The sequence below is a fragment of the Euleptes europaea genome, chromosome 7 (genome assembly GCF_029931775.1).
Source record: "Euleptes europaea isolate rEulEur1 chromosome 7, rEulEur1.hap1, whole genome shotgun sequence".
Lineage (NCBI taxonomy): Eukaryota > Metazoa > Chordata > Lepidosauria > Squamata > Sphaerodactylidae > Euleptes > Euleptes europaea.
This window is the reverse complement of record NC_079318.1, coordinates 6,367,281-6,388,448: the sequence shown is the minus strand read 5'-3', so window position 1 is coordinate 6,388,448 and position 21,168 is coordinate 6,367,281. Positions and strand designations below refer to the sequence as shown.

Genomic DNA, 21,168 nt, shown 5'->3' with positions numbered 1-21,168 from the left:
CAGATTCTCTCAGCCTAACCTATTTCACAGAGTTATTGTGAAGATAAAATGGAAGAGAGAAGAAGCTGCTTTGGGTCCACATTGAGGAGGAAGGCATGGTACAAATAAAGTAAATACATAAATAAATAAATTGAGAGCCAATGTGATGTAGTAGATAGAGTGGCGGACTGGGGCTCTGGGCAACCTGGGTTCAAATCCTCACTTCTACCATGGAAGCTTGCTGGGTGGCTTTGGGCCTGTCACAAACTCTCATCCTGGCCTACCTCACAGGGTTGTTGTGAGAGAAGGGAGGAGCAGGGAGTGATGTTCTAAATGCTGCTTTGAGTCCCAACTGGGAAGAAAATCAGAATAAGAATGAATGAATGAATGAATGAATGAATGAATGAAATGATGATTCACTAATCTCAGCTAACTTTGGCAGACAATGGGTCTTAAAATACTCGGAAGTATACCCAAACCTTTTACTCAGAGAGAGAACAGAGAAGGCAAATGTTCAGCCCCCAGCAGTTAAAGGAGAGCTATGTACAAAGGCACCTGCCATTAAAAGATCAGAAATACTCCAAGACTATCTGGCAGACCTATAGGCTGTAAAGGGGACAAGAAGATAAGTCCATCATTTTCAGATCCCTGGGATCGTAATCAGTTGTAACCTAGAACATGTACACATAAATGGTCATTATTTCCTGGGGAAACAATAGATGAAGCAGAGGACGACACATTCCTATATGTCATCTCAAGTGTGTGTGTGTGTGTGGGGGGGTCCGAACCAAGTTGGGGGGACATAACTAATTAGCAAAGAACTGGCCCAAACAGAGATAAATGCTGGAACCACTTAACAATCTGATTCAAGTCTGTAAGGAAAGAGTCATTTGGATCCACCTTTACTTTCACATTTCCTTGCATAAGCTGACATTCTCAAGTTCTCATCACCTTACTTTCAGAACATAGTCCGTTTTAACAAGTTGCTCCAAAATCTTTTCATTGTTTTTGTTCTGAATAGCAAGAAGCTGCTCAGAAGCCCGATGAGAAAATGCCCATTTCCTGAGAAATCTATATAGGGTACATATGGAAACAATACAAGACCTTTTTAATCACAGAAACATTTAGCCATATAAGGTTTGTTTAATGTCTGTTTTAAACCCAGTATTTTGCATTAAGCCTTTTTGTTTGTTTAGTTAGCTTCTAAATTCATTCAGAACCATCATGAACAGGGCAAATTAAAAACCAAAATTACTATTATCTTTCTTTCAAATGCCCTTTCCATTCTCAAGGCAGAGCTTGGCTCAGAGTTGGCTTTATAATACTCTTTACTGTATATGAAATTTTATGTTTGAGAAGTACATTGAACATTAAGAAAAAACAGTATAAAAATAAACACATTTCTCCAGAAAGTCTCAGACACAATACCTGATTTTATTGGATCCATTGTTTATTAACAAGCCTGCTCAGTGTATTTATATAGCAATTTCATCTGCTATGCTTTCACTTTTATAACATCATCGTTGCTTGCATCTCTAATGTACATATTTCATAGGGATATTTTATTATTTTCCCCACAAGAATATGACATTACTTAAGAAATTGCTTATATTTTACTAACTCTCAGACACCCTAACATCCCTTTACTTAATGTTACTGCTCTCTATTGTTTTCTTCTTGGTGTGACACTGTCGCTTGTGACTCCTTACCTATAAGTTCTTCACACTCTCCATGCATTTTCTGAAGTTTGGAACAAATTGACCCCACTGCTTCTCATGATTTCTTAAACAGAACACAGCAAGAGCCTTTTTTTACTGCCTACTTTCACTATTTATTATTTTAGTCCATTTTATTAGCATAGGACTATTTAACTTTATTCTGCAATCCATAACTTCACTACTACTATATGCTATCTTATATCACCATTCCTTTTCAAAATTCTCATTGTTCTTAACACACAGTTTGGTGCTTACCTTGGAGTTTAAATCAACTGTTCAATAAACTGCAGTTTAAAGCTCTTTCTATCAGAATGCTGAGAACAGAATTTGAGCTGCCTTCCCAGTCTGTGCCTAGTTTCCAGTCAGAGCTCCTCAACTCTGTACTTTCCTTAAAGCGTTGCATTTAACCGTATACCTAATTGTCATTCAACTAAATATCTTTCCCTAATTCTAATGCCTGTTTAATGATATCACACATACAGGAAATCAGGTCAACACTAACCCCTAGGATAATTACTAATATAACAACATAGATTTTAGAGAACTCAAGAGCAAATCACTAAGAAACCACACTCAAGGCAGATTACACAGTGTGAGTTAATACAGTCCGTAGGATAGGATGTCCAATAAGCAATGTAATAGGGTTAGGTGCAGAAATTAAAACAAACTAAAAATCTGGAACAAAGCTGAAACAAAACATAAACATTAACATGGCATATTAAATGATGCCGAAATTTCGTAACAGAACAAAACATACAGCAACAAATAGTATGTACTATATACAGTAGTTTAGTCTTTCCTTTTATTAAAGCATTTTTCTGAGTCAATTCCATTATAATAAAGCCCATTGTGTAAAGTGCCATCAAGTCGAAGCTGACCTATGGCACCCAGTAGCGTTTTCAAGACAAGAGACTAACAGAGGTGGTTTACCATTGCCTTCCTCTGCATAATGATCGCGGTATTCCTTGGTGATTTCCCATCCAAATACTAACCAGGGCCAACCCTCCTTAACATCTGCCTTTCCTTTCCTTTCCTTTCCTTTCCTTTCCTTTCCTTTCCTTTCCTTTCCTTTCCTTTCCTTTCCTTTCCTTTAATGATACTGCTCATATAACTAATTCAGCTCTGAACAGTGTTACACTAAGGCTAAAAGAAAGGGAGGAAGGGGAAATAAATAAATAAATGTGTATATATGTATTTATTTATTTATGATTTTAAAATTACTAATACTCTAATGTTTATGCATATATATATATATACACACACACACACACACACACACACACATACATATATGCATAAACATTAGCGAATTAGTAATTTTTAGGCAACTGCCAATGTAATATTAAAATCCACCCCTGCTAAAAGAAACCTCAAACTATCCAATTCCCACCTAGGACCCTGGATAAAAGGTTTATCCATCTCTTGGCACATTGAGCAGGTCACAGCTGAATAGAGAATACTGAAGGGTGTTTATTTGACCAGAACCAAAGCTTCTGCCTTTGTAAAAATGCCCTCCTGAATAATTCAGTTTTGCACAGTTTGCAAACTGATAGAAAAGTGGGAATCTTCCTAAACCCATCAGGCAGGCCATCCCATAAAATGGAGGCCATAAGAGAGAATGTGCGTGTACAGGCAGTTGTTAATTTTGCCCATTTGCAATGTGGGACCTGCAAAGACCCTGCTCAGTTGAGTGAAGCTGCCGTGGCAGAACAGTGGGAGAGAAGCAGTCCTGGTCCAGAGCCATGAAGGACTTTGTATGTGATGAATGCAGCCCCATAATTGATGGGCAGCCAATGGAATGACTGCAGAATGGGAGTAATATGTATGCTCTGCCTAGCTCCTGATAATAGTCGAGCTGTGGTATTCTGCACTCCAAGATGACTTTGAGGGAAGACCTATGTAGAGTGCATTACAGTAGTTTAGTCTCGATGTTACCGTGGCATGGATCCCGGTGATCAGATTGGCTGAAAAGGGTCATAGGCATCTTCCAGGCTAAACTAAGAGAACACTTTTGCATAAGTAATGTTGGGTTCAGTATAACCCCTAAGCTCTTGATACAGTCAGAGAGTTAGCTGAACCCTACTGAAGGTAGGAAGCACGACATCTTTCAAGGTGAGACAAGACACCTACATAATCTTATTAGCCTAAAAATTATTATTTGTTAAGGTCACTTAACAAATTTTTTGGGGTCTTTTCAATATAACATGTCTTCCTGTACCTTTAATGGTAACAAATTGCAGGAAGTATGGGATTTCTGATTCATACCTGATGCAAATTGAAATAGGTAAAAGAAAAATAGATTTAAAGACAATGCTATCCTTGTAATAATTTGGGCTTATCTTCAAGACCTGAAAACTAAATGTGTATCTCAACTGACATACAGGAAGTCATTTGACAAACTGTTGTGACAAAGCTGTTCGCTAATTTAGTTTTGCCTTGCAGTTATGAACTATACTGTAATAAAACAGGAATAACTATTGTTGATGACTTTTCCTTTAAAAGATATGATGAAAATAAATTAAATTAGTCAAATTCTCCTAGTATATACCATAAGTAAAGGCCACAATACAGTAATCAGTCATTTGATTTGGGATATGCTATTTGCTCATGTGCACAGTAGGTCATAAATACACTACAGTGTGTCTGGGAGCCGAAGAAAACAAAATGATTTTTGTAGTATATACATATTTTATAGTATATACATAATGGTTCTTGTAGGTTATCCGGGCTGTGTGACCGTGGTCTTGGTATTTTCTTTCCTGATGTTTCGCCAGCAGCTGTGGCCGGCATCTTCAGAGGAATAACACTGAAGGACAGTGTCTCTCAGTGTCAAGTGTGTAGGAAGAGTAATATATAGTCAGAAAGGGGCTGGGTTTGAGCTGAGTCATTGTCCTGCAAAAAGTATTAAAGGTAATGTGCTAATCATTGTCCTGTAAGTATCAAGATAATGTGCTATTGAGGGTGTGGTATGTTAATATGGAACCATAGTCCCCCATAGGAAAGGTATTCTTGCCACTTATTAAAGGAGTCACTGATAGGATGGAGAAACTTTTGAAAAAACATAACCTACAGTGTTTAAACCCACCAAGAAAATACACAGATGCTACGTTCAGCAAAAGACAAAAGAGACCCCCTCTTCTGCAGGAGTATATCGTATACCTTGCAGTTGTGGACAAGTTTACATCGGGACCACAAAACGCGGCATACAAACAAGGATAAAAGAACATGAAACATACTGCAGACTTGGCCAATCTGAGAAATCAGCAGTGGCTGAGCATGGACTGACCCAAACAGGACACAGGGTCTTATTCCAAGACACTGAAATACTGGACAATTCTACCAACTATTTTGTCAGATTGCACAGAGAAGCCACTGAAATTCATAAACATCAGCACAAATTTAACAGAAAAGAAGAGAGTTTAAGAATGAATAAGGCTTGGCTTCCTGTCTTGAAAATCTCCAGACTAACAAAGACTACAGTCCACAATAGCCATGCAGATTAGCTTTGGATTTCACACATTAACAGATCACTTCAGGATACAATGGGTCCATATTAACATACCACACCCTCATTAGCACATTATCTTGATACTTACAGGACAATGGTTAGCACATTACCTTTGATACTTTTTGCAGGACAATGACTCAGCTCAAACCCAACCCCTTTCTGACTATATATTACTCTTCCTACACACTTGACACTGAGAGACACTGTCCTTCAGTGTTTCTCCTCTGAAGATGCCTGCCACAGCTGCTGGCGAAACATCAGGAAAGAAAATACCAAGACCACGGTCACACAGCCCGTATAACCTACAAGAACCAATGAACTCTGACCGTGAAAGCCTTCGACAATATATACATATTGTTTCCAAGTTACTGCAAGCCTCTATCTAAGAAACAGAATTTACTAGAAAGAATTCACGACATTCAAACGATAATCTAAAGGAAGCAACTGTAGCCTACAAACTCAGATGGTTCATTCACCTATTACTCTGAATCAAGCTTGATTTAAAGCATTCTGGTTTTATTTCAGTCATGTCAGTGAAATAAGCCTTCTCAAGCATAAAAAGATCACTGTAACAGTTTTCTAATTTTAGGAACTGAAATCATATTCAGTGTTTGAGTTTATTATACTGTCATTTTCAATTAAATGTTTCACAGTTTTAAAAACGTATGAAGTTTTCAACAGAAAGTTCCCCCAATGAAGTCATCAATCAATAAACCATACAGTATACCAGTCAAAACTGTTATACTCTGTGGACTCACTGGCTGCTTTCAAATGCTAAACCATGATTTGACAAAACTCTGATTTACTGTGAAATCCAAATACTGTCCACCACACTAGCCCTGATTAGTAGGAGGGCCATAAACAGGATTTTAACTAGTTAGACCCTATCTTAGAATCTGGACTTGTAATAACTGTAGTTAGTTGTCTGAATGCAGAAATGTCAGCTGAATCCTGGCTTGCTCAATGGTACCACTCCCAGGGCACAGGGGCAGAGCTTCAGAACGGTAATAAAATACTGCCACTCCTGCTACAGCCAGCTCTTATTGGCAGCAAACTAACTAGAATCTCCAAGCAGATTGTTTAGTTTTCAGAGTCTAATACAACTAATGAAACTAAAAGCATGGTTAATCATGACATCTGAATAGTCCCCACAACATGGAATGCAAATTATTGGTTTATATTTGTAACAGTTATTGATTTTAACAGATAAAAGAACAAGCGTGTTAACTGTTTTGCTGAATCAGACCATCTAGTCCATTCCTCTGATACGCAACAGATGATACTATGTTTGGGAATGACTAGGAATGAGTTTGTGGGTTGTCTTCTCCAGCCCCACTGCCCTTCCTTGACAATGAAGATAAATTAATGACTGAATCTGAACATCCTAGATTAATTTGAATACAGGATCTCCCTGACTATGTGAGGTAGAACTTATTCATCTCAAAGGATAACTAGATATATAACCATTCCCTGGTAAATGAGAAGTATACTTTCTTCCTAAAAATAGTAATCTGAACAAGCTGCACAGGAAAATAAATTTATTTATTGCAGAAAAAGCCTGATGATCAAACCTTTTCATTGCTAACATAGTGCACTGCCTCAGATCATTACTTTTCCAATGAGCTATTTCAGATACTTTCTTCCTAGTAATATATAAAAAAGTACTACTCGGCCTCTCAAAAGAGCATGAATAGCCCAAGACTTTTTGCGGACTCAGTTGCACTGCACAACCTGAGAGATGCGCCCCAGGAACCCTCCCAATGTCTCAGTCTCATAACCAACATCCACTGTGTTGACACAGAGTACCCCAAGGGAGTCTTTTCAGGACCCTTCCCTGTTTCACAGACATCCCTAAAAATGTCACAAGTTGCAGACGATGGCAACCGCATAGGGTTTTCAAGGCGGGGGACATTCAAAGGTGGTTTGCCATCACCTGCTTCTGTGTAGTGACTTCGAACTTCCTTGGTGGTCTCCCACCCCAATACTAACCAGGGCCAACCCTTCTTAGCTTCTGAGATCAGACTAGCCTGATCACTGCTCCAAGCTAATTCTTAAGTTTCTTGTGATTTGAACCGATCCTATAAAAGACATTTTATTACTACAGAACAAGAGAGAAAATGTAAGGAAAAATACAACAGAGAAGTGAATTTCTGTCTCACACCTAAGCAAAGCAAAATGATCACATCTCAAGAAATGAGTCAGTTGATTGTCACTTACTCAACTTACATTACACCAGATAATTAAGGGAAATTGTTGAAGAAGAAGATGCATTAAAATATTAAAGAATAAAGGTGGTAATTACGAAGAGTTTGCAGGGCAAAGAATTCCACTATTTTTCTCTTAATATTTTAATAATATTTTAATTTATTTTAATATTAATAATACCGTATCTTAATATTTTGATAATGTTTTTCTCTTAGTATTTGCAAAATAATGTAACTGCTTTCAATTGCCTGGGCTCCCGAACTTACTCCCCCCAAGCTGGATAATGCTCTCTATAGACCTACTGACACTGGCTTCTAGTAAGCAATCACCCAAAACATTAGCAGGAACAGGAAATTTCATAAAGGAGAAGGAAGCAAATGGAGTCTGTCCAGCAACAAAAATTCCTCAGCAACAATACAATTCACAAATGTAGATATAAAAGCTATTTAGCATGTTGAGTGCCATTTATTACACAAAATATTTTTAAATACATTTGTCCTCAAATAATTTTAATTGAAAAGATGCTGTGTAGTTCAAAAGTTTAACTCTTAGAATAGTCTAAGTGGTTCATTCTTCCCATATCATCATCAAGTGAGAAAATCAGTTCTGAATGAACTACAGCAGCTATAAGATTATGCTTCAAACAGCTAGCGTCTGTTGCCCCATGCTACCTTGGCTAAGCAATAACAATAATCTGGGAAACCTGGAGATTTTAACAGACAAAGGGTAGCTGCATTATATTATATGTCTGTGGAAATGACAGGGAAGCAGAAAAAAAGAAAAAGGCAAGTATGACTGAATAAATTTTAATGAACCAAGCAAAGGCTGCACTAAAATATATAATTACCTTTTTATGGTGCAATCCTAAACAGAGCTCCGCTCATCTAATCCACTGAAGTCAATGGGCTCAAAAGGGTGTAACTCTGTTTGTGATTGCAGTGTCAGTCTATACACCGTGAATTCACCTAGCTTTTGCACATTTATTTCTGGATATTAAAAAAATCAAATGCTTAAATATAATTGTTTATACTGTTGCTGCTTATCCTTCTTCCAAAATTTACACCTAGAAGGCAGACGGAATTAATGATGTCATACAAGACAGAAATGCAAACCCTTTATTTGATTAGGAATGATCACTTCAGCCAGGCATTTTGCTTTCTTCTGCAAATCACACCTCTTAGGAGCTTTCCTTACCAATAAACAACAAAAAAGGAGAAATTCCTACTAATCCACACCAACTGACCACCAAAGCCTACTTATTACTGTCTTGCTATCTGACGAGAAAATCAACAGGAGGGAGACTTTTGGTCCAGAGGAGTGCTACATTTCTGAGAGATTCTTGTAAAGGCAACGCTCCAACCAATGTATACGATGGAAGATCCCATGATTCTTCCATTCTAGATCTAACAGAAATTCTTATGTTACCACACCATTTCCAGGAGGCTGAAAGTCTGGAAACTTTGGAAGTTTGGAAATTACTTTGTTGAAAGTCAGAGGAGCTTTAAAGTCTGATTTACTGTACAAGGTGTATCATTACTGTAAAATGTGAAGATGTACACTCAGTATTAAGAGCATGTTCTTACCTCTGTCTGTTTTTTCAATTCCCTTCTAGAAACACCGTCCTGTGCAGCATTTTCCTGTTGTGATGCATCTGCAAGGGCATTAACCGTAGCTTCTGCTTCTTGCATCCACTTGAGAAAACTCTCTAGATCTTTTCGGGATGCCTGTACTACTTTCAGTTCAGTGTCCAAGACATTCTGCCTATTACCAGCTCTATGGAGGAAAACAAAACAAAACAAATTGCCTCAGAAAATGTGGAAAGGAACAAATAATTCATTCATTCAAGGCAAAATAGGTAATATTTATTTTATGCAGTATGTCTCATGTTCTCCAAAGTACATATGTATGTATTCATATGCAAAATGCTAAAGGTTATGTAAGAAATTCAATCAATATGAACATCACTATATTGTCGAAGGCTTTTCACGGTCAGAGTTTATTGGTTCTTGTAGGTTATCCGGGCTGTGTGACAGTGGTCTTGGTATTTTCTTTCCTGATGTTTCGCCAGCAGCTGTCCTTCAGTGTTAATCCTCTGAAGACACTGTCCTTCAGTGTTACTCCTCTGAAGATGCCTGCCACAGCTGCTGGTGAAACGTCAGGAAAGAAAATACCAAGACCAAAGTCATGCAGCCCGGATAACCTACAAGAACCAATGAACATCTCTCTTTCTCAGTGCCATAAACAGACTGAATTATTGGAGGGATGAGAAACGTATTCCACACTTTGGTTGGCCTTTCACCATTCTATCCTTTTAAGGGAGTTCCATAATGAATAAAATTGCCTAATAACTTCCAGATGACATACAGAAGCAAAATAAATAGGTCCCTGCCCACACTCTCACAATCAAAAAACCATGAGACAACAGGATGACTAGGATGGAAAACGGGGAAGCTTTGTACCATCTGGCGAGTCTAAAGGAAACAAGAAAAAATTACCTACAAGTAGGAAGTGCAAGAGAGAAAAGATGTTTTTAAAAACAAATATTTATCCAAATGGGGAGGAGAAAATACCACCTGAATATTTAAAATAGAGACACCTCCACACATCAGGGGCTCCAAAAGACAAAGAATCGAGATGAGCTATAGCACAAGGGAGTGCAGCCATAGCAACATCAGCATTTGATGAAGGCCTACGGAGCGGAATAGTGACAAAACAACAAAGATAAGGAGGGGGAAAATGAGGAGACAAATATGAGAAGAAGAAAATGAATCTTGATATGAAACAATAATTGTCATGAGAAAAGAGAAAGATATACAGATGTAACATGACTAAAAGCTCAAAGAATGTTGTGAAGAACTTGTTGTGAAGAATGAACTTGTTGTGAAGAATAAACAGTGAAGCTTTCAAAAGAAAAAAAAGTGAAATTCAGGATGGCACATTCACAGTGCAATCCTAAGGGGGATCCTAAGGGGGAAGGTGCTCAGAAACCTGACTGATCTTTACAACAGCGTATCTCCAAGTTATGCCAGCATAAGGGCCAGTTCTGCTGCTCTTGGGCACCGGCACAACTGAGGCACAGGCCCTGGCATAGTTGGTGATTGTGGGGGCATGGCTGGAGTTAGTTGGCTCCCTAAACCCTTTCAGCTTGGGAATGCCCTCTATCAAAGGCAAAAAGTTACATCAACAAAAATCATGGCGTAGCCCACTTGTACACAAAAATCAATTCCCCCCACAACGCTGTGGCCATGAGGCCTGAAGCAGTTCAGAATATCAACTACAGGTATCACTAATCGTCTCCCTCCCCTCTGGTGGCCCTAGCACCCAACCCTCCCTAGCACCCAACTGTGTACCCTACAAAAACCCCAGCTGGGACGGTGCACAACTCACAAGGTACAGCAACTCTATCTCAGCCGTGCAGACTCTGGGTGAAAGGTGAGATTCTTTGGTGGCAAGAAAAGCACAGAAAGGGCACTTAAAACTACTGGGCAAGCACTTTGCGCCAACACCTAAAGCGGGCCCAAGTTTTTGGCTCTGCACTGGACTGTAATCTTATTCTTTTGGCAGGCTCCCCCTCAGACAGATCGCTTTGCTGGGGGGGGGGGGGCAGCCTCTCCATTCTAAGTGGAGTAGGTTGCCAAACAACTCTTGAACTCATTCTCTTTCAGGAACAGAGCCCTGTACAGCAGCTGCCGTGGTGGATGGATCATAAGCAGTTGCTGAGGACTTCAACACAGGACAGGTGAGTGTCGTTCAGATGGTGCCAGCCTCTGCCTTGGGGGCGGGGGGGATTGCAGCAGAGTTCCTGGCAGGCTATGAAGGACATGGTTGTACCCAGCAAGGCACTCCTGGCCACTCGTTGCTGCACATGTCTCTGTTTTGCTTTCCTGCAGGTGAGAATTTTACAGGGAGGCCTCTGGGTGTGGCTACTTCCATTCCCACCCACACACACATACTCTGTTGTCCCAGCCCCTCTCCTGGAGGGAAGTGTTGCACCCAGCCAGCCCTTCCAAGTTACACTTGTGACTCCACCCCACTTAGATGCATGTCATGCCAGGGAAGGCTCAATCCATATCCCCTTGGCCCAGGGAAATGGTAATTTGAGTCATCTCAGCCACAGCCATACATCCCTCACGGGGTTGGCGTGAGGATAAAATGGAGAGGAGAATGATATAAGGCCACCTTGTGTCCCCACTGGGAAGAAAGGCAGGATATGAATACAGTAAATAAATGAAGTACCATATATACTCGTGTATAAGCCGAGTTTTTCAGCCCAAAAAAAGGACTGAAAAAGCCGAACTCGGCTTATACATGGGTCAATACGGTAGGAGAGGGGAGGGGGAGGGGGGAGGAGGGAGGAGGAGGGAGGGAGGAACTTACCGCTCGCAGCCTCGCCCGGGAGCCTTTCTCCTGCTGGCAGGGGCCTGGAGGGGCCGGCAGAAGGTCCCTGCCGGCTGCTCTGCCGCCGCCCAGGCGGCAGGGAGCCTTTCTCCTGCTGGCAGGGTCCCAGAGGGGCCAGCAGGAGGTCTCTGCCGGCAGCTCCGCCGCCGCCCAGGCGCCTGGGCGCCTTTCTTCTGCCGGCAGGGACCTTCCTGGGCCGGCAGGAGGCCCCTGCTGGCTGCGCCGCCGCCACCCACGCGCCCAAGCGCCTTCCTCCGGCCGGCAGGGGCCTGGAAAGGCCTCCTGCCTGCCCAGGAAGGCCACGCCGCCGATTCGCCGCGTCTCCCGGTAAGTAGGGGGTTCAGGGGCTCTTCCCCCTCCCCCCTTGGATGGCACTGGGGTTGGGGTGGGGTGGGGTGGGGCGGGAGGGCCTGGGAGGCCGGCGGGAGGGCGACCTGGGGCAGGGGCCCTGCGCTCTAAAATGGCGGCCGCCATTTTAGAGCGCAGCATTGCCGGTAAAGGGAATTTCTTATTGACCCTCGGCTTATACGCGGGTCAATAAGAAATTCCCTTTTCTGGCCTCAAATTTGGGGGGTCGGCTTATTCTCGGGTCGGCTTATACCCGAGTATATACGGTAAATAAATGGGTGCCTGTTCTAAAAAGGGGGGGGGCTAAGACACCCATCAAAAGACATCTGGGGAGGTATCACTGAGGGGGCAGGGGATCACGGGGTCCCTGGAATCAACAGCTGGGATGTTACCCCAATTAGGCAATCTCCGTTTAAGTTGGGAGAGTTAGCATGGAAGACTGGACTTGCAAGAGACTGGAGTGTAGGATCTTTTTAGCCAGCTTTTATGGGGATCAGCCCCTTTTGGAAAACTTTTAATAAAGTAACATTGGTTTCCAAATTAAATGGAGTTTTATTTTAAAACAGTTCAAAATAAACACACACAGAGCTAAATCATACACCCAATTCACAGGACCTAAGAAAATAACAGGGAGGAGGGGTGGGACACAAGGTTATTAGGGTCGAGGCTATATTTACCGGTCCAGAAGAGCAATGTATGAGTGAAAGTTGTACTGTAGAGAGGAGAAAAACAAGGGGGGCCACAAGCAAGCGGGCATGCGTGCAGAGGTCCAGGGTACACACACACTATGAATGGCAAGAGGGCCAATATGTATAGTAAAAATGAACCCTGGGGCTGGATGATGTAACTGACCAACAAAAGATTTGCCAGGGACAAAGATTCTAATTACTTCTCTGATAACTTGGACAAAGGTGGTAACGGGTGTGAGGTCAAGTCAGGATGTTGCACAATACTTGTACTGACTTGATTAATAGCTGGTGATGACTTTAGTATAGATTTTCAAATATGTGTAGGTGTCTGAGGAGTTTCCCAGGAAGGGAGGGAGTGGACAGGAGATGGCTGGCTTAATCTCCTCTGCATGTTTGATGAGGCTGGAGGTTGATTCAGATATGCAAAAGGACTAGTCAGAGATTTCTGAATAGCTCCTGATTGCTGATGGGATTACAGGTACTCCCTATCAGTTCCAAGTGTCTGCTCAGAGTGCTTTATTTAGTATGTGAGGGAGGCTACTTATTCCCTATTATTCTCGGCTTTTCACACCTCAAGGTCAGAGAAATGCAAACAACCCATCACTCTCTAACAGCGTCCACGGTTATACACAGTTCACAAAGATTCAGTCCAGAGCCCTGGAATCTTGGGTCACCTTTGTGGAGCAGTGCCCTGCTTCTCCTGTTAGCCTTGGTCCTATACCTAGCTGAGGCAGTTAGGGGGCTAACATGGGGGGGAGGCAATGCAGCAGGCAGACTCAATGTCTTTGAATGGGGGTGGGGAAGGCACTGGAAGAGGAGGCGGGCAGCTGACTCAGGTCCTGGATGCTGTAACAGGGGACATGGAGCCTTTGAATGGGCTCCACGGAAATACATTACTGCACACAAAAGTTACAATGAATGCAGAATGGATTTAGAATGACTCTCTGGGCACAGATAGATTGCTCTGGGACTGGAATGATGGCACTCAGGGTGGAAGGATGGTCATTCCTGTCCCAGAACACTTATGCTCCACTGAGGAGGCTATTGGGGGATCTGTTGGCGGTGCTGTGTGCCCCCACATCTAATGCCCTGATGTCAGGCTGTTATCTCGGTTTAGATGTTTCCTTTCGTTTCTCTGCTGAACCGTCCAGACTTCAAGGACGGCTACACATACCAAAGCCTGCGAACGCCACTCCTGGGAAATAATGCTCTGTTTATGCTTTGTAATCTCCCGCCGTTTCTCTGCCTTATATTTCCAAATAACGGGCAAGACAAACCATAGCTGTCATCTTGCCTTCAATGCACTGTATTGCCTATTTGACCAGTAAAGCCATCTGCTTGGAATTTGATTGTCTCTGTGGTGATTTCTGGTTCGATGGGTCAAGAGCTCACATTATGACAGCAATCTCCCACTCTTCTTCATCGATTCTTTAGTCAGGCTGGAGCCCTGGAGGGTTCGCCTGCCACTCGGATGGGAGCTAGGAGGGCGCTAGGAGTGAACCGTGACTACTGCTTCTTGGAACCCTGGAGTCCTCATCAGAGGATCCTACCCTTCTAGGGGACATAGTAGCTGAACTCTTTAGGACTAATTCAGAGGTTTGCCGCTTGAGTGGACTGGTCCAGACACAGTGGCAATTTCTAGTGAGGGTTCTCTGGATGTTAACGTCGGAGGATACTAATGCTCGTTTAGACCTCCAGGATTTTGATCAGTTGCTGGATGATGCCCGGCTGGCAACTGAGGACTTACAAATACTAACCGGTTTATTGGATAAGCTTATTGCCCGTGAGACTCTCTCATCCACGGCTCTAACGCGTCCTGTCGCCTTGGGAGAAGGTACCATGGTGGGAGCCGCACCGGCAGGTTTTTCTTTGGTACCCAATGAAGCTGACTGTCAAGCTGAAGCCAAGAGGGTCGCTATCCAGACGGCCCTCCTCTTTGCGGATTGTACAAAGGATACCACGATAGCCACCTTGGCTCAACGTTTGACCTCGACGTTCGGGGCCGATGCACCCGCGGTCGCGGTCCGAGTGCAACCATTGCTAGGTGGGGATCCCGACCCCCTACTCACGCTCCTGGAAACGGAACTTTTACCGCACATTACCGCAGCTGCCGCTCTGAGACTTGAAAGCGCACAAGCTCTCGCGGATAGGGAAGCTGCTGAAGCGGCTAAGGCGGAAGCCGAGGCTCAAGCCGCAAGGGACAAAGAACAGCAGTTGGCTGCGGATCGGGCGCGGACAGGCGGCCGCCCCAAAGACTCCGGAAGGAGCGGTCCTCCATTGGGTCTGTCGTTTTCCCCGGTATTTGCCCTGTCGCGCACGACCCAACGCGCACGCCGCCTCGCGGAACGACGCCAAGACTCCGAGGAGTCTGAGGAAGAGGACTTGTATGGGGACAGTTCTCAATGGGCCACAAGTTTTAGGACAAGCAAACCTCATTGTACAGGTGGCCCGGGTGAGGACGTTCACCTGTTACGAGCTCAGAATCGAGAGCTATCTGGCCGTGTAGATCAACTCCAGGAGCTAATGGAACGCTTGCTTCAGTACAACAGGCAGTTACAGCAGGCCCTGACAACCCCGGCACAACCCGTTCCACAGGGAGCCGCAGTACCGGTTCAGGGAGTGCCAGCCCAGCCACCCGCTAATGTGCCTGTTCAACCCCCGGTTCCCGGAGGTCCCGTTTTACCTGCACCCAGGGCACCCGTGCAACCGGGCCAACCCATGCCCGGTCCTTGGAAACAACTCAAGTTGAAAACTACTTACGATGGATCTCTCGAAACCCTGCCCTGTTTCTTGCATCAGGTAGACAGCTATATGCGAGAACAAGGACAGTTCTTCCCTACAGAGGACAGCCGGGTTCGCTATGTGGCTTCCCTTTTGACAGGTAAAGCAGCCGACTGGATGGTCCTCCAGTTCAACACCCGATCCCGCTCTATCCGTTCCCTCAACAATTTCATGAATGCCTTACGGAGGAGGTTTGAGGACCCCTTTCTGGGGGAACGAGCCAAAGCGGAGCTTCTACAACTAAGACAGGGCTCTACTCCAGTTCGAGAATTTGCCGATGAATTTCAAAGACTAGCAAGCAGAATTGTGGACTGGCCCGAAGCCACCCTAATTCACCATTTCAGGGAAGCCTTACACCCTGACATTCTGAACTGGTCGTATATGCGGGGTGATCCTGACACCCTCGAGGATTGGATTCTATTAGCCGAAGAGGTGGAAAGCCGCCGGCGCTTTATTTCCCTTGTCCGCCAAAGAAACAAGGAGAAAAGCGTCCAAAAACCCCAGCCCAAGGCACCGCCCCCCATTCCACGGAAACCCGTGCGTCCACCCCAGGATCGCGAAACCCGGTTTCAAAGAGGTGCTTGCCTCACTTGTGGGGAATTGGGCCACTTTGCGGCAGTCTGCCCACATCGCCCTGAACTCTTTCGTCCCAGGATGGCAGCCCGAGCTAGAGGACGACCTCAACGCAGAGGCATCGCGGCCACCCGCAGCGCAGAGCCGGGAAGACCCACACCCTCTGCACTTCACGTTGAGGACTCATCTATCCTTCCTACATCGAATGACCCCGCCGGGTCCCGGATTACAAATGCCCCATTGGGGGACAACTCTCCTTCTTCTGACGAAGAGAACCCATGGAATCCTCCAGCTTTAAACCTGGATTCCCCCCTTGATTTGTCAAAAAACGGCTCCACTCTGTGGTGAGTGGAGCGTCTCCACAGACCTCTGCAGAATCTCCTGCTAAACCGAAAGCTCCCACTAAAGTGAAGGAAGTGGAAACCACCGTTTATGTGGACGCAGTTTTACAACACTATAAAGGTGGTCCCCAACTACCCGTTAAGGCACTCATTGACTCCGGTTGCGGTCGTACTCTAATCAATGAGGCCACATTTGCAGCACTAAAAGTCAAGTCCGAGGCTTTACCAGCCCCCGTCCAATTTGCCCAAATGGACGGAAGCCATTTCAAGGGGGGCCCAGTTGATCATCGCACTACAGGGGTGGCGATGGGTATTGGCTCCCACTGGGAGCAAATAGACTTTACCATAGCCCCTATCCGATTTGAAGTGGTCCTGGGAATTAACTGGATTAAAGGTCATAGTCCCAGTATAGACTGGGAGACGAACACTATCTCCTTTGCCAACCCCAAATGCGATCAGCACCGACAGCAAGTTGCGGTGCTGTCTCCACGCGCTCCGGCATTAATCTCCGATGTCCCATCACCGCCGTCCCTACCTGATGTATACCAGGACTTTGCAGATGTCTTTAACATTAAAGAATGTGATGCCTTACCCCCCCACCGGGCCACTGACTGTGCAATTGAGGTGGTGAAGGACTGCACATTAACCAAGAGTAAGATTTACCCTATGAGCGCTTCCGAGCGCACTGTATTACGGGACTTTTTGGACAAAAACCTTGCCAGAGGGTTCATTCGCCCATCGAATGCTCCCAACTCAGCCCCCGCGTTTTTCATCCGAAAAAAGGAGGGCGACCTGCGCCTCTGCATCGACTTCTGAAAACTCAATGCCGTTACTCAAGCCAATGCCTATCCTATACCGCTAATTTCAGATATTTTGGGGCAGTTACAAGAGGGACGTATATTCTCCAAATTGGACCTAGTAGAAGCCTACTACCGCATCCGTATCCGCGAGGGGGACGAACCCCTCACTGCCTTCTCTAGCTGTTTTGGAATGTTTGAATTCCTTGTGATGCCCTTCGGGTTAAAAGGTGCCCCGGGGGTCTTCATGCAACTCATCAACGAAATCCTCCATGATTTACTGTACCGCAGGGTGGTGGTTTATTTGGCTGACATTCTTATTTATTCAAAAACCATGGATGAACACGTCACTTTGGTCCGAGAAGTTCTGCACCGCCTGCGCAATCACCAACTCTTTGCAAAGTTGGCTAAATGCGAATTTCACCAGAGCAAAATAACTTTCTTGGGATATATAATCTCCCACCATGGCCTTAGCATGGACCCAGCCAAGGTCCAATCCGTCCTCGATTGGACTCCTCCCTCCAACCGCAAACAAGTACAACAGTTTCTGGGCTTTGCTAATTTCTACCGCGGATTTATACCTAACTTCGCCCAAATAGCGCTGCCCATCACCGACCTTCTGAAAACCAAGGGTAAAGGAAGCTCTGCTACGTTACCCTCCACTAAGATACTGTGGACTGATCAATGCCAGACCGCCTTTGTAGCCCTCAAACGCCTTTTCACGACGGAACCTGTGCTACGGCACCCAGACCCAAATCGAATGTTCATTGTACAAGTCGATGCCTCCGACATAGCTATGGGAGGGGCCCTGCTCCAAAGAGGACCAGATGGTCTCCTTCACCCCTGTGCTTACTTCTCAAAGAAATTTGCGCACTCCCAATTGAACTGGCCCATTTGGGAGAAAGAAGCCTCAGCCGTTCACCATGCACTTACTCTATGGCGACAATTCCTGGAAGGGTCTAAAGTCCCCTTCGAAGTTTGGACCGATCACAAAAATCTAGCTGCCCTCACAGGAACCCATAAGTTATCCGCGAAACAACAGCGTTGGGCGGAATTCTTTGCTCAGTTTTGTTTTGTCCTGAAGCATGTCCCTGGAAAACAAAACGTTCTCGCAGATGCTCTCTCCCGGTTGCCTCAATACCCGGCGAAACTCGATTGGCCAACAGACTATTTACGCCCGCGCAAAGAGAAGCCCTGCCCGTACTGGCTGTACAAACCCGATCCCAGACGCTGCCCCAGCGGAAGCACACGATAGCCGGCGCGCAAGCTCCTCCAGCCCTACCGGCCGCCCAGCTGCCCCCACAACGGAAGCACACGATAGCCGGCGCTCCAGCTCCTCCAACCCAACCGGCCGCCCAGCCGCCTGCAGTCTGCACACCACCGCACGTAAGCGCTTCCCCCTCGTCAACCCCCATAACTGCTCCTACTACCACAGTAAACAAGGGGGGGGGGTTCCCGTCTCCGAGTCTTTCTTAAATTCCCTTCGGGAACAATGCCTTATGGAACACTCTGCTGAAACCCTGCCTCCTGGTGTAATCGAACAAGGAGGCTCTTGGTACAAAGACTCGAAATTATATGTGCCCAAAGAGCTCCAAAAAGACGTCTTACACTTGGCTCATGGAGTAAAAACAGCTGGACACTTTGGGTTCCTAAAGACCCTTCACCTGTTGCGCAGACAATTTTGGTGGGGGGGAATGTGTTCTGACATTGACTCTTTTATTCGCAGCTGTCCTGTTTGCGCCACAGTCAAACGATCTCAAGGCAAGCCCCCAGGACTACTGCAACCACTTGAAATACCCAGCAAACCCTGGGAAGTGATTGCTATGGATTTTATGACGGATCTCCCTCTCAGCGGGGGAAAAACTGTGTTATGGGTTATCACTGACTTATTTTCTAAACAAATACATTTGGTTCCATGTGCGGGGATCCCCTCCGCTCAGAAGTTGGCCCGCCTCTTCGTGTCACATGTCTTTAGACTACATTCGTTTCCGCGCAAGATAATCTGCGACCGCGGAAGTAGTTTTATTGCTAAGTTTTGGAAAGCTTTTCTCAAATTGGTGGGGGTGGAGCAGGGGTTGTCTAGTGCATACCATCCCCAAACGGATGGTCAAACCGAAAGTGTCAATGCTGTACTTGAATGCTATTTGCTCTGTTATGTCAATTACCACCAAGATGACTGGGTGGAACTGTTGCCTTTTGCAGAATATGCCTACAATAATGCTGTACATCAGTCCACAGGTTTCAGCCCGTTTTATGCGGTGTATGGACAGGACTTCGCTCCTATCACCCCAATAGAAGGATCAGAGGGGGAGGGGGATGCCGACATTGCCTCTTGGGCACACACCCTCCGTACAACATGGCCCTGGCTGGTTAGCAACCTAGACCGAGCCAAGCGCAAATACAAGGCGCAGGCTGACAAGCATCGTTCCCCCGGTGGGGACCTGCAAGTGGGTAACTTGGTATACCTTTCCACCAAGAACCTGAGCTCCACCCGTCCGTGCCATAAGCTCAGTGCTAAATACATTGGCCCATTTCCCATCACCCGCCTCATAAATCCTGTCACGGTGGAACTGTCTCTCCCCAAACTCTGAGGCGTGTGCACCCCGTTTTCCATATCAGCCTTCTAAAGCCCCATGTTGCTTCCTCACACTGGCACCCGGAGCCGCCTCCTGAACAGCCCATAATGGTGGGGGGGGGGAGAACATTTCGAAGTCTCCAAAATCCTGGATTCCCGCATACACCACGGGGCCTTACAATACCTCATCCGCTGGAAACACTTCCCCCCTGCCTATGACGAATGGGTTCGCGCACGGGATATCTCCGCCCCCAAACTCGTCAACGCCTTTCACAATGCCTACCCGGACAGACCAGCCCCCTTGCCGGATGGGAGGGGGACTTAAGGGGAGCAGGATGTCAGGCTGTTATCTCGATTTAGATGTTTCCTTTCGTTTCTCTGCTGAACTGTCCAGACTTCAAGGACGGCTACACATACCAAAGCCTGGGAACGCCACTCCTGGGAAATAATGCTCTGTTTATGCTTTGTAATCTCCCGCCGTTTCTCTGCCTTATATTTCCAAATAACGGGCAAGACAAACCATAGCTGTCATCTTGCCTTCAATGCACTGTATTGCCTATTTGACCAGTAAAGCCATCTGCTTGGAATTTGATTGTCTCTGTGGTGATTTCTGGTTCGATGGGTCAAGAGCTCACACCTAGGCATTGTAGCTGCCGAGACCCTTTAGGGAGCAGACTAGCGACACCACTATTAGACCAGCGGCTGGCCATTGCAGCACAGGTGGCCCTTAGGACCGCACTGTAAGTTTGAGATAACAGTCCAACACTGCAGCAGAAGTACCTATGAACATAACTAGAAATATTAGTAAGAACAAAGAGAGAGAAGGAGGAAATAAAAAGATCATCATGGTAACATTGTCATAATAGTGTCATTGGAAGCCAAAAGAAGTAATGTACTAGCCAAGAGAAGGGATAATACAAAGATTAAACAGCATAAGACCTAAAAACTAAGCTTTAAAGAATGCCAGCAGAAAGACAAACCGACGAAACCACCAACCACTGAAAGAAACTTCATTAGATTAATTCATGAAAGAGTAAAGTCAAGAAAGGACCAGTAACTCCCAGACAATGGCTGTTACCGCACTAGGTATTCCCAGAGATGTATCAAGAGTTTGGAAATGTTATAAAAAACATCCTTTAAAAGGGTTTTTGGATGCCACGGCTAAAAAATGGTTGGAAGACATCTTCACAGCTAAAGGGGCCAAACAAAGTATTTTTATAAGTTTCAAACTCTTAATACATCGGTGGGAATACATA

The 21,168-nt window shown here is 45.0% G+C and overlaps 1 protein-coding gene across 2 annotated transcripts in view; it reads right to left on the bottom strand.

Annotated features, from left to right (window-relative positions):
- Positions 1–21,168, bottom strand: part of UTRN (utrophin) — a 760,310-nt gene that overhangs the window by 405,730 nt on the left and 333,412 nt on the right. For both annotated transcript variants that reach the window (XM_056853742.1, XM_056853743.1), the window contains one exon: positions 8,994–9,183. In XM_056853742.1, coding sequence (XP_056709720.1) covers positions 8,994–9,183 — 190 coding nt within the window. The remainder of the gene's footprint in view (positions 1–8,993; positions 9,184–21,168) is intronic.